Raw genomic sequence first — 12,209 nt, 5'->3', positions numbered from 1 at the left:
TAGATAAAAGACTTGAGAAGAGTAGAACAACAGAGACTTTTGTCGAAGTTTTGACGTTGTTAGCAAGGTACTCCCAAGTGGTATATCATCACCTTTTAACGAGGCGGCAACGAAGCTAGCAGCCCTTTCTACAAAAAGACAAAGGATGTCTAGTCGTTTATATGTTCATGATTTATCAATACAAGCTTTGTTTCATGTTCAATTAAAAGTTTAATGATAATAAGAATATTTTTAAAACTTTTTAAGGAACCAACAACAGTGATTGATTTGGGCACAGATTCTCCCACTACAAATAAAAGTTCGAATGAAAATGATTTTATGGAAACTATGAGATCCAAAATCGTGGACGAAGTCAAAGGCCAGGTATATTGAAATATATTTTTATTAAAGGTTATTGAATTTTTCTGTTTGTCAGTTTATCTATTTGTCTTTGAATTTACCTTATGTTTGTCTATAACATAATATGTAAGGGGTCCAATATTTCGAAAATGTTGTATTCTTTTCCTCCTTCAAATTGACTCTATATTCAATAATTGGTGGAGCAAAATCACATTAAAAGTCGTTTGACACTCCAACTTACTAGGTGCACACTGATTGTAAGTAAATTTGTATACTAAGCTACAAGATGCTTTTTTAAAGAGTAAGATTTCTTTTCCTATCTCTAAAAGAGATGACTAACTTAGCGAAGGGTAGCCGCTATTTAAAAACTTATGGAAGAAAACTTATGGTTTTATCTGTTAATTTGATCTTTGTGAAGCAACAATGAAAAAAAAGGAAGAAAAGTACTCTATTTCTTTGCATTTCCACATTTTATTATCATTTTCCGAGGTGTGGGCAGCTGGTACTTCACACGCCAGAAGATTCTTTGATCTTTACTCAAACATCGATAACCTGAGACCATATTTTGATGTAGAACCCAGAGATGTCCTCGTCAGGTATACATTTATATTGAATTATTTGTTTTTACTTTTTTAGCAGTTAGTAGTGGGTTGTTTTTTTTAGTTTCAATAGTGGGATAAATGACAATATCAATCAATACCAGTAAGAAAGCCAAGGCCTCTCTTCTTATTTCTCAATCCTGCTGCTGCCAGCTACATCTATTGTTTTCGTTGTTTTATTTTAGGCTTGGTAAATCTCTTGTACCGATCAAACCAGTAAAACCACAGGTATCAGTAGTGTAGACAGGGGTAAAGAACGATCTGCGTGGGAGAGCAGATTTTCACGAACAAAGCACTTTTACCTATTCGTGGTATAAAAACATAATAACTGTGTCGTTTCAATCTGCTCTCCTACTCTCGGAATTTTGCCTCTTTTGCCCTAATTCTGCTGTATTAGTCTCCTTTTCAAAAATTTTCCACCCAACCCCCTGCTTATTTCAAACCCCCCCGGCTATTAGGTACTTGAGAGTATGCAAATATTCCTTTACCCCTAGGTCTACGCTACTGAGATATATTTCACTTTCATATGTTTATATCTTAATAATTTCCTAGAAATGTTGGCTCTTTTTCCTACAACTAGGGTAATGAAAATATTAAGTATATGAAATCTATAAAAATAAAGATACGGAGGAATGGGATCACCGGCGTTATCGATGTTTTATTTTTCCATAAGTGTTCCCGTTTCATATCAGACACATGTTTCATATCAGGACAGTGTCTTCCTATTGATATATTGTGCTGATATAGGCAAGAAATGCTTTTCTTTTCCTCTTTTGACCAATCTTGCTCCACATCCGTGTCAATCGACAATGTGAAAAAGCTTGTGAATTAATAAAATTGATGAGTAAGCAAACTATATTACTTATTTAAAAACGAAACCTTTAAACGTATGTCAGTCAAATTGAATTTCACCTAATTTCTTCTTCTGTGTTTTTATTTACAGACAGTGGAAGGAGAATTATATGGCCCAATTATGGTTGTGTTCACATTGATTGCACTCTTATTATTTTCCATGAAACATAGTGGTCACACTGTAGTAAGTCTACTTCTCTTGTTTCTCTCAAAAAAAACAATATTCCATCAAAAATAGAGATTTTTTATTCTTTTTCAAAACATTCGAACATTTTGCAACTAGTACTGTGATCAATTTTTGAATCTTCATCTCCGAGTTACAGGGTTAATTCTGATACTTAAGAAAGTTAACTTTCCCCTGCCCCCTAAACTTGTTGACATATTATGTAAAATTGAATGAGTTTTTGATTCGAATATCAGCTCTTTATAGGTCGTATTTAAAGAACTCTTCTTTTTTCTACTAGAGGATCGCTACTAGACTGCATACATACCCAAAACAGTTTCTTGCCTCTCAAATACGAGATACACGTTTCTATCATTCTTTAAAGCCTTCGAACTTTTTTAGTTTTAAGGCTAAAAATGTTCTCACGATGTTCTCATTTTCATCATTTGAGAGTATTTCAGTGTAATTTCCTGAGAACCTGCAAAGCTTCTAAATGTTCTTAGAATGTTCTTAATTTTTTCCCCCCCAAAGATTTATGTTTTTATGTTTCTTCTATACTTTAATTTAACATTTCCTTAATAATTTTTCCTTCTTCTGCTTGTTTTCTTCCAGCAAGAAGGGACGTTGATGGGGACAGCGATTGGTGTTTGTTTTGGTTATTGGCTTGGTGGATCATCTTTTTATTATTTCATCGCATACATTTGTAATTCACATATCACTCTATTACAAATAGTATCACTTACAGTAAGAAACAATCTTGTGATTCTTCAAAATAATTTATTCTAAGCACTACCGTAACTTGGTCTAATGTCGACATCCCTCTTCTAATCCCGACACCCTTCTTTAGAGATAGGAATAGGTAGGAATCGCTGATGGAAACTGTATTTCTTTGTTTAGCAACCAGAGAGGAAGAAATCTTTTGTCTATCAGTGGTTCTGACCTTACTATTCTTCCTATCTCTAAAACTGGGTGACGGAATTAGAAGAGGGATGTCGACATTAGACCAACTTACGGTAGTTTAGACGACTGGCTTTTCCCCCTGCCATTCTAATTGTGTATGAAACATGTCTTTTTTCAACCTTTTCCAAGCATAAATTTTAACTGTCAATTTTTTGACCACTTTCTGCATACTCTAACAATTAGAAACAAGCAGGGCAGAGAGTCGGCCGTATAAGATATTTAATGCTATTATATTACGTCACAAGTTATTCAGCTTTCTTTTTCGCAAACCCCCGGTTTCAATACAAAATAGGTGAGCGGACCAAATTTTTGGCCACCGATAATGGCGGCAAAGTTGTTACATCACATCTATTGTTTAGCTGCAAAGATTGCATCATGAATATCATGAATTAAAGAATGACTTTTGTTGGCACCCAGCCCTGGGTGTCAACAGTTTTAACGGATCAACTTTGAAAGAAGCCTTTTAAAAATGTGTTTGAGATTTGGCCAATTGCATACTTACCTGAATCAAACAAAACAATGACAAAAGGTTTATAAATAATTAATAACTATGGAACCAATCACATTACCTATTCTTTTTTCAGGGTTATGCTTTATTTGCACATTGTATTTGTATCTTTCTTGCAACCATCACACATGATTTAACACATGGCATATTCTTCATTGCTATCCTTATACTGGGTGGATTATCTTCACTGAGGATGGTAAGTTGTCGGTTATTTATGCTTAATATGTTTTCCGAGGTATGAATCGCTACTTCAAAAACGCTGAGCTTGCATAAAGATTGCAGTTATTCAACCAATCATCAAAACAAAAGATAGCGCGTGACGTAACTTAATTGTTCGATTCAACACTGCAATGTCTTCATTTTAATATAACATTTTGATGACCAGAGAGTTCACAGTGTTTTGACTGCCAAATGTCGAATAAGAATTGGAATGAATTGTCTGCGTTTTTAATGAAGCTGTGGAATGTTTTGTCAGAATAAGCAAAGAGACCCGCGAATAGATATACTGGCGTTAAAAAGAAGGCTTACTTTCTTTCCTTTCTTCAAATTTTTATTTGAAATCATATGGCAAACTCAATTGATTTTAACTAGGAAAGGCATTGCATATCTCACAAAAAAATGAACGTATTTGTTGTCGTTTGCCCAAATGCGGTCCACTTATTAGGCCTGGATGAAAAAAAGTGGAGCCAAAGTGTTTCCATCTGTTTTGCTTTGTAACGTCTTTATTTACGACGTTTTAACTTTTGACGTCACAAATTGTTTGGTGACGTTTCGTTTTGGAACAATGTGGAGCCGTTACTTCTGAACATGGTCTTAAAAACAGAATTTTCAATCTTTTTCAAGCAAAGACTTCTTACTAAGACTGAAAATAAAGTCAACATTTAATATTCATCTCGAATCTGGATGGAAAAAAAAAATTAATTCGCCAATCTGGGCAGATCATTCTTATGGAGCCATGGCCTTTAGAGTGAATACGTGCAATGCGTGGAGTATCGGAATCTGCTTGGAGATAAGGACAATTCTAGCCTGATCTTTATATACCTTAGACTAAGCTATATCAGGCACAACGCAACGGGTACAGCAAGTACGGAGGCCGTCATACCAGATTTTCATAAAAACCCCGAAATTTTCCTCTTCGTCGGTTAAATCGCTATAAAATCGCTTCCTCATTCGCCGTACCAGATATAAAAAATTTCCGTCGTGCCTGTATATCCGCCATCTTTGATCATCAGAGTTTTAGAAGGCCCCTCTGTACTAATCAATCTCTGTGTTGTTATCTTTTTTAGTTGGGCGTATATGTGAGCCGAACGTGGTCGAAGAAGAATGGGTTGATTATTGGTGGCGTAGTGGCATTCTTTCATCTCATGTTCTTGATTTATCTCCATTATGCATACCATTCAACATATGAAGGTAACGGAAAAAAATTCTTAAAAACTTAAATAAAGTATCCTCTCGTCTCTGTTGTACAATTGAAAAAGATCGTAGACTTGACACCAACCGAAGATTGGTTCCAGTTTACTAAGATCTAATGGCGCCGAATGTTTTCCTTTGTGAGTGCGACAATGCAGTGCCCTCAGATATTTGATGTCATCAAACTTCGATAAACTTGGACTCGCAATCCCATTTGGGGTATTGGGGCCTAGAGTTTAAAGTCCCGGAGGGGCTGGTGAGGAATCTTCAATCTCTTGTCAAGCAAGAAAAAGTTAAGTCTTAAGATTTGCACCGAATTTAGAATATCCTATAAAATCTAGCCCTTTCTTTGTTTTAAAGCGGTAGATTGGTTTTACTTTCAACCTGGCGTTTGTGAGAAAATCATGGGGGTCACGCATATTGGATGGGAAATTAGTGGCATCTTTCTTCGGGGTTTTGAAATCAATAGTCTCCCTCTTAGATTGGTGTAAAGAAATTTTACTTAAGATTTCTTCCTCCTTCTATTGCATTGGAGAAATGTTTTTAATTTCCATTATACTGTATTGACTTTATAGAAGCAGCGATGTTATTGGGACGAAAGAAGCGTGCCATTGTTATACAAACATTGGTTGAAGATACTTCGACATTGTCAAGTCAGAATTTCCATGTAGTATCATAATTAGTAATTGTTGTTAAATATATTTTTTAAATTTTCTTTTCGTTCTTTGAAATTCGAAATCGAACGGTGAATCTTTCGAATTGCAAAAAGTATTTTTAAAGGGGGTTTTCCTTGACGGGGACCAGGAATAAGTTCGAATAATAGAAGTTGGAATAAGTGAATGTCTACTGTATATCTGGACCTTTACTGGGAACGAAATCCGCCCAGTTGTATCTGGAAAATGTGTTTTAACAATCAATTTATTTCCTTCGTTTTTGAGAGTGATTATAAAAGGTTTGTACTTAAAAAGTCGTTAAAGATTTTCCAGATGACACTGAATGGACGAAGTACAGTGGAATCTCTAACTATAACTCGAGCAAACTTCCATATACATAGTAAGGTTTATAAGGCAATGTTAACTGAAGGGACGAGAAAAGTTGTTCGAGTTAAGGAGACATTCGAGTTTTAGAGGTTCGAGTTAAGGAGACTCAGCTGTAGTCTCAAGGCGACGAAATATGCCTGTCTTACTTTCGGACTAGCCATTATGGCAGTTGATGATAAGGCGCCCTTGTTTCACTCTCCCGGTCGGAAAACTTTTAGCCATTTTCCTGGTTCGAGAACATTGAAAAAGATGGAAATGAAAGATCGTTTGATTTTAATGAGTGGACATTTTAAATTATATTGTTTATTTTAAAGCTTGGAAATCTACCAAGGCCCTTAAAATCAAAGTGATATTCCCAGTAAGGCCCAGAGTTCAGGGAGTTTAGCGACGAGGATGAATTATTTTTCTCGTTCGGGACGATTCTTTGGCAAGATTTTCCAGTGTGGACAGGGTCCGACCTGGTCTGTGACAGGGCTGTCATAAAATATTCCTTGAAAATTTTATTATTATTGAACCTATTAGGTTTCACGATTATCGATAAGTGACAATAAGGTTGATAATTTTAATATTTGTTGTTTTCAATTTATTTTTTAGAAAAAGATCTCTTTTTTTGTAAGAAATCCATATATTTATTTGTAATTTGTACCGAAAGAACTTTTACCTAAAAGAGGCATTCAATGACTTCATTATTTTATAGCACATTATACACCCCATTTCTTATTATAAATTAAATTTGTTGTTCTCTACGGGCGTGGTTCTAAAAGGCTGGTCATTTTGCTGCAATTAGGTCTACAGTTAGGAAGATATTAAAAATCTTCATGCATATATGAAATATGCGAAGTTCCAAGTTTCAGAAGTCAAGTATAAGTTCAAGAATTTTGGTTCATCTTCTTTATTTTTCATCAAATCTCATTACATTTAACTACATTAATCCATAAATATGAAATTATCTTTCTAACTTCAAAATCAATGCATGAAGGTAAAACGAGCAATGTTTTGAAATGTTCGGACTGAATAATGAAAAACTTTTAATGCCAAAAACAACTTCAAATTACTCTTTATTGTTATTTTAAGTCATTTTGAGCAGGTTTTTGTTATAAGTCCAGATGAGATGGAGTTTTTATAAGATAGTTTAATAATTGGTCATCTGAAGTAATAAAAATGAAGCGTTCTTTAGAAAAAGTAACAAAATTGTTTTCTTACAGGTTAACGACCAACTAAATCAAATAAGAGCTTGTAAAAACTCCATCTCGTCCCCTTAAGTCTGGTATACTCGGTATATTGGCAAATTTAGAACGTGTTTACACGTCTGTGGGTTTGAAGGGTTAAAGACATCATTAAAGATTGATTGAATAAAATTGAAACAACCCAACTTTAATATTATATTCCCTTATCATCAACATGGAAATATGAGCAATCTGGTTGGCTAAAAACGCGTACATAAATGCTGTATTTCATATCGCACCGTAAAAATACAAGACCGCGTTCAAAATAGGGTCTGGTAAAGCGAGAGAACATATGTTTTTCACGTTCAGAGTTTCCTAAATTTGACGAAAAATCGATTTCATATTGCTTTGGAAAGACTTATTAATAAAGGAGCTATTTGCTAGCTACAATCATGGTCATAGGGGAGCGGTCATAAAGTATCTACTAGAGGGGGGTGGAGGATATTTTGAAAAATCCAAAAAAAATTTCGCACCCCCTCCCCTAGCCTGGAAAAATTTTTCGAACCCCCCCTCATAAGGCCCAATATGTTTTCGCACCCCCCCCCCCTACTAGAAAAATTTTTACGCGAAAAAGAATTCATACAGATGCGGTACAAAGAGTATTATTTGTTTGTATAACAGTTTTTTATGTCAAAATAAGGTAAGGGAGATAGTTTAGCCCTGTTAAGTTAAAGTATAACAGGGTTAAGACAAGAATCATGAAGTGGTTTTCTCTGAGCTTCTGTAAGATTTGGAAAAAAATACGGCTTATTTTCCCCAGTAGTGACCTGGCTTAATTTTCTGGGGGTGCAAACTATGAAATTGGCGCCCCTGGTATTTTTTGTCCTTATTTGCGCCCTCCATTATTAAGTGAAAATATTAAACTGTAAAGGGCTACATACACTACCCAATATATTGATGAACAATATCTGACAATATGGTTTGCGGTTGCGGACTGTAATGTACTAAGTAAATAGCAGGTATTTTATTATAAAAAAGAATTTTCTTTTTGTAAACAACCCCTCTTTATTGTTGGAATATTGCAAATAGAGCTGACAATTACGGAAGCCGAGAAGGGACATCCAAACTTCTTTTTTGTCGACTTTTTTTCTTTTTTGGCCGACTTTTTTTCTTTTTTTGCCGACTTTTTTTCTTTTTTGCTGACTTTTTTTCTTTTTTGTCGACTTTTTTTCTTTTTTGTCGACTATTTTTCTTTTTTTGCTGACTTTTTTTCTTTTTTTGCCGACTTTTTTTCTTTTTTTGAAAACTTTTTTTCTTTTTTGAAAACTTTTTTTCTTTTTTTGAAAACTTTTTTTCGTTTTTTCAAAAAACCCCCGGGTTTAAAAAGGGTATGGTTTGTTATGTTTTAGTGTCTAGATCTCGAGATAATTCATATATCTAAGGCATTGAGTTTAAAGCCAGAAGGGATAGAGTAGAATCTCTAACCTTTCTCAGGCAAGAAAAAGTGAAACCTTAAAAAATGCGCCGTATTTTTGACGACAGATTGAATCTAGCAATTCCTTTGTTAACGATTGATATTTTTTTCGAAATTTAGCGGTAAATTTTAGTTTCAATCTGTCATTTGTGTAAAAACCATCAGGCGAGCCGCTCAAGGCTGCGCAACTTTGGTAGGATTTGTTGGCTTCAAATTCTACCAAGGAGATTTGATTCTAGCCCTTCGGGCTTATACTTCATTGATCTAAGGTGTATATACACTGAAAAACTGCTGACTCAAATTAAAATATCGTAATTTTCAATACTTAAACCAAAATATCTGTCGAGATCTAGACATCGAAAGTTAACAAACAATACCAATTATGGATACTAATAAATTAGAGCTATCCAGCCGCCAGCTGTGAGAAAGATTTTTCCTAAAAAAATGCTCCCAGCAAAATGCTGACGTCATCGGAAAACGCCAAAAAACGTCCATTTTCGCCTTCAAAATGCCATTTCTCGGCACCAGATGGTGGAAACTTAACAAATAAGCCCATTTTCTTTATCTACTTTTCACACTGAATCCGTTGGTAGCCTCAGATATTTGATTTTCAGACCTCGAAAACCTTGATTAACTAAAAATCGATTCACTCGAAAACAGCAGGAGATTCGAAGGGAAATTTTTTCTTGTCAATTCTTTTTTGTTAATTCTACACTTTATTAGGAGCATAAAATCCAAAATTTGCCCTCATCAACTAAAAGAAAGCAGTCTCGAAAAAAAAAAGTTAAATTTAAAAAAACCTTTTTTTGAAAAAAAGAAAAAAGTCCGCAAAAAAAGAAAAAAAGTTTTCAAAAAAAGAAAAAAAGTTGACAAAAAAGAAAAAAAGTCAGCAAAAAAAAAGTCGACAAACAAAGAAAGTTTGGATGTCCCCTCTCGGCTTTCGTAGACAATATATTGCAGACACCTTTTCAATATATTGCCGGCATTCAGCAATATATTATCAATATATTGGCTGACAATATATTGTGTAGTGTATGTAGTCCTTAAGAGCAGTATGGTTGAAAGTAACGCCCGGAATCTTTGAGTCAAGAAACTTGGAATTTGTTTTTTGTAATTTGAAATGTTAAGTTGTTTTGAAAAAAGGAGGCGCAACCATGGTTTGCGCCGGCGGAAAGTTTTTCAATTTTCAACTTTTAATCTGTCTAAAATACCCCATATTATAGCACCAAAAATAAAGCCACTCAAATAAAATACATGAGCTGTTGATACTTGAAATTGAAGTTTTGTACCTGATAATCTAATCAGATTATTAGGTAATTTTTCTCAGAAAAATTACCTGATCATCTTATTTAAGCTTTTGCGCCACTACTTTACTCTCCATTAAAGATCAATGGCTAAAAGAGGCTAGGGATAAGGGGCACGAAAATTTTTGGTGAGAAAGGTCAAACAACTTAAAAGAGTTACTAAAAAGGAGAAATTTAGTCAGCATAAGCAGGCATAAGACCACAAAAACCACAGCGAGCATCAACAAGTTTCGATCTTTTTGGTATTCTCTCTGGGGGTGAGCATCCTCTTGAACTACTGGTTGATACACAACACCTTGCTTCGGCTTTTCGCGACTCAATATTGATGGTAATTTCGGAAAAACTCAAGAGAAAAGATGCAAGAGCGCAAAGAAAAAGCGCCGCACGCGAAAAACAATTAACATAACACTTTATAATAGTCGAACGTGCGCAACGCACTGGGCTCAACTTCAGTAGCTTCAAGTTATTTATAGGCCCAATTGTAGACCCCAAGATATTCACCCAAGGAACAAGTGTGCAAAATTTGAGCCAAATCAAACAATTTTTGAAGTCTCCAGGCTGCTCCAAAGTTTTAGCCTCATTTTAGCGAAAAACTTGTCCCCAGGCCCCAAAAATCAAAATTTTTGAAAAATGAAAAAGTATCCTCAGATATTCACCCAAGGAACAAGTGTGCAAAATTTCAGCCAAATCCGATCATTTTTGAAGTCTCCAGGCTGCCCCAAAGTTTTAGCCTCGTTTTAGCGAAAAACTCGTCCCCAGGCCCCAAAAATCAAAATTTTCAAAAAATGAAAAAACCCCCCCACATATTCACCAAAGGAACAAGTGTGAAAAATTTCAGCCAAATACGACCATTTTTGAAGTCTCCAGGCTGCCCCAAAGTTTTAGCCTTGTTTTAGCGAAAAACTCGTCCCCAGGCCCCAAAAATCAAAATTTTCAAAAAATGAAAAAAACACTCCCACATATTCACCCAAGGAACAAGTGTGCCAAATTTCAGCCAAATCCAAGCATTTTTGAAGTCTCCAGGCTGCCCTAAAGTTTTTGTGACAGACAGACACACACACAGACAGACACACAGACATTGTCAGATTGTAGCTCAACTGAAGTTGAGAAAAGGCGCTATAAACGTGTAGAAGGGTGCCAAATTGCCCAATTAAACATCAACCAAATTTTGGCGCCCACTTGAAAAGCTCTTTTGGCGCCCCTCTCAGATCTTTCTGGGGGGTGCACCCCCTGCACCCCCTGCCAGGTCACCACTGGTTCCCTGAAAAATTACTGATAATGTACACAATCTCCCTGAGTCTATTTTGAAACTGATGGTGAGATGTCGAATACCATTTTTCATCAGACATTACAGAGGCATTTCAATTACTCAAGAGAAAATTTTGAAGATTGGTTACTCGAGATCCTAAAATACAAGCTGTTCTGTTGTTAAAAGGAATCTGAAAAATAAAATTCTCTGAGTTTGAAATTTTCCTATAAAATCCATATTTTCCAGGTTTTCCAGGGTCTGTCAAAGCCCTGTGTCTGTTAGTTAGTATGTAAGTTAGAAGACATTAGCATATGCTAAGGAGGCGCAACCATGGTTTGCGCCGACGGGCGAAAATTTCAATATTTTTCATCACCATTTTAGCTAAAAGACACTTTGTTTTGACAAATTTCTTTTAAGAAGTACTTTTTAAAACCACTATGATGAGCTGTGAGAGGCACTAATCTACTTCCCTCACCTAGCTCAATGTTACAAACCAAAAGGGCAAGGCGATGATGCCCAAATAATGCCAATATGAAATGTACATATATCCAATAAGATCAATTATGAGTTGTCGGCAGTAAGGCCGAAAATTTTTTGAAATCTTCAAACGTAAAACTATGAAATTAGACTTCCTACATTTTCTCTTGAATTTCCCAAAAAAAATTGGAACCCCCCCTAAACCCTCAAAAAAAATTTTGGACCCCCCCCTAAACCCTCAAAAAAGAATTCGAACCCCCCCTAGAATCCTCCACCCCCCCCCTAGTAGATACTTTATGACCGCTCCCTAGTATTTGAGAAAAAAAGGAAATTCCCACAAAATCTTACGACCCTAGGATCTGAGAACCAAAAGTTCAAAAATAGTTCAATGGGGCTCATAATATAGCCTGGAAGTCTATAAACCCCTCCCGAGTTGAAATATTCAAATAAATTTATCATTTATCAATTAGCCAAAAAGCGACTTTCTCACCCGAACTTTAAATTGCTAAAAACGAGGAATTTACCAAAATTCTCAATATATTTTGACCGAGATTGTAGTGGTGTTGGAATTTTTTTTCATATTTAGAGAAAGAAAAGAACTTTCCAGAATATTTCATAGAGTAGACGTGTGAGTTTTTGGGGCCTAAAATGAATAATGATATGTTGAA

At 35.3% G+C, this 12,209-nt stretch overlaps 1 protein-coding gene across 1 annotated transcript; it reads left to right on the top strand.

Annotated features, from left to right (window-relative positions):
* Window positions 1–239: 239 nt before the first annotated feature.
* LOC136809005 (protein YIPF3-like) lies at window positions 240–5,920 on the top strand. The gene is made up of 8 exons (XM_067065581.1): window positions 240–363; window positions 829–935; window positions 1,124–1,166; window positions 1,882–1,974; window positions 2,566–2,697; window positions 3,498–3,617; window positions 4,708–4,831; window positions 5,407–5,920. Exons 1-8 carry the CDS (start codon window positions 319–321, stop codon window positions 5,508–5,510), a joined length of 768 nt encoding a protein of 255 aa, XP_066921682.1. The 5' UTR covers window positions 240–318; the 3' UTR covers window positions 5,511–5,920.
* The last annotated feature ends 6,289 nt before the right edge of the window (window positions 5,921–12,209 follow it).

This window comes from Clytia hemisphaerica, unplaced genomic scaffold (genome assembly GCF_902728285.1).
Source record: "Clytia hemisphaerica strain Z4C2 unplaced genomic scaffold, Clytia hemisphaerica genome assembly, whole genome shotgun sequence".
NCBI classification, from domain to species: domain Eukaryota; kingdom Metazoa; phylum Cnidaria; class Hydrozoa; order Leptothecata; family Clytiidae; genus Clytia; species Clytia hemisphaerica.
The sequence above is the reverse complement of the archived record's forward strand: the minus strand, read 5'-3'. Positions and strand labels throughout refer to the sequence as shown.

What these genes read in the sequence shown, in the direction of transcription:
- LOC136809005 (XM_067065581.1), top strand. Translation starts at nt 319, where the DNA reads ATGGAAACTATGAGATCCAAAATCGTGGACGAAGTCAAAGGCCAG. An exon ending in TGGACGAAGTCAAAGGCCAG is followed by an intron (nt 364 to 828) that starts GTATATTGAAAT and finishes TCATTTTCCGAG; the next exon opens with GTGTGGGCAGCTGGTACTTC. An exon ending in AACATAGTGGTCACACTGTA is followed by an intron (nt 1,975 to 2,565) that starts GTAAGTCTACTT and finishes GTTTTCTTCCAG; the next exon opens with CAAGAAGGGACGTTGATGGG.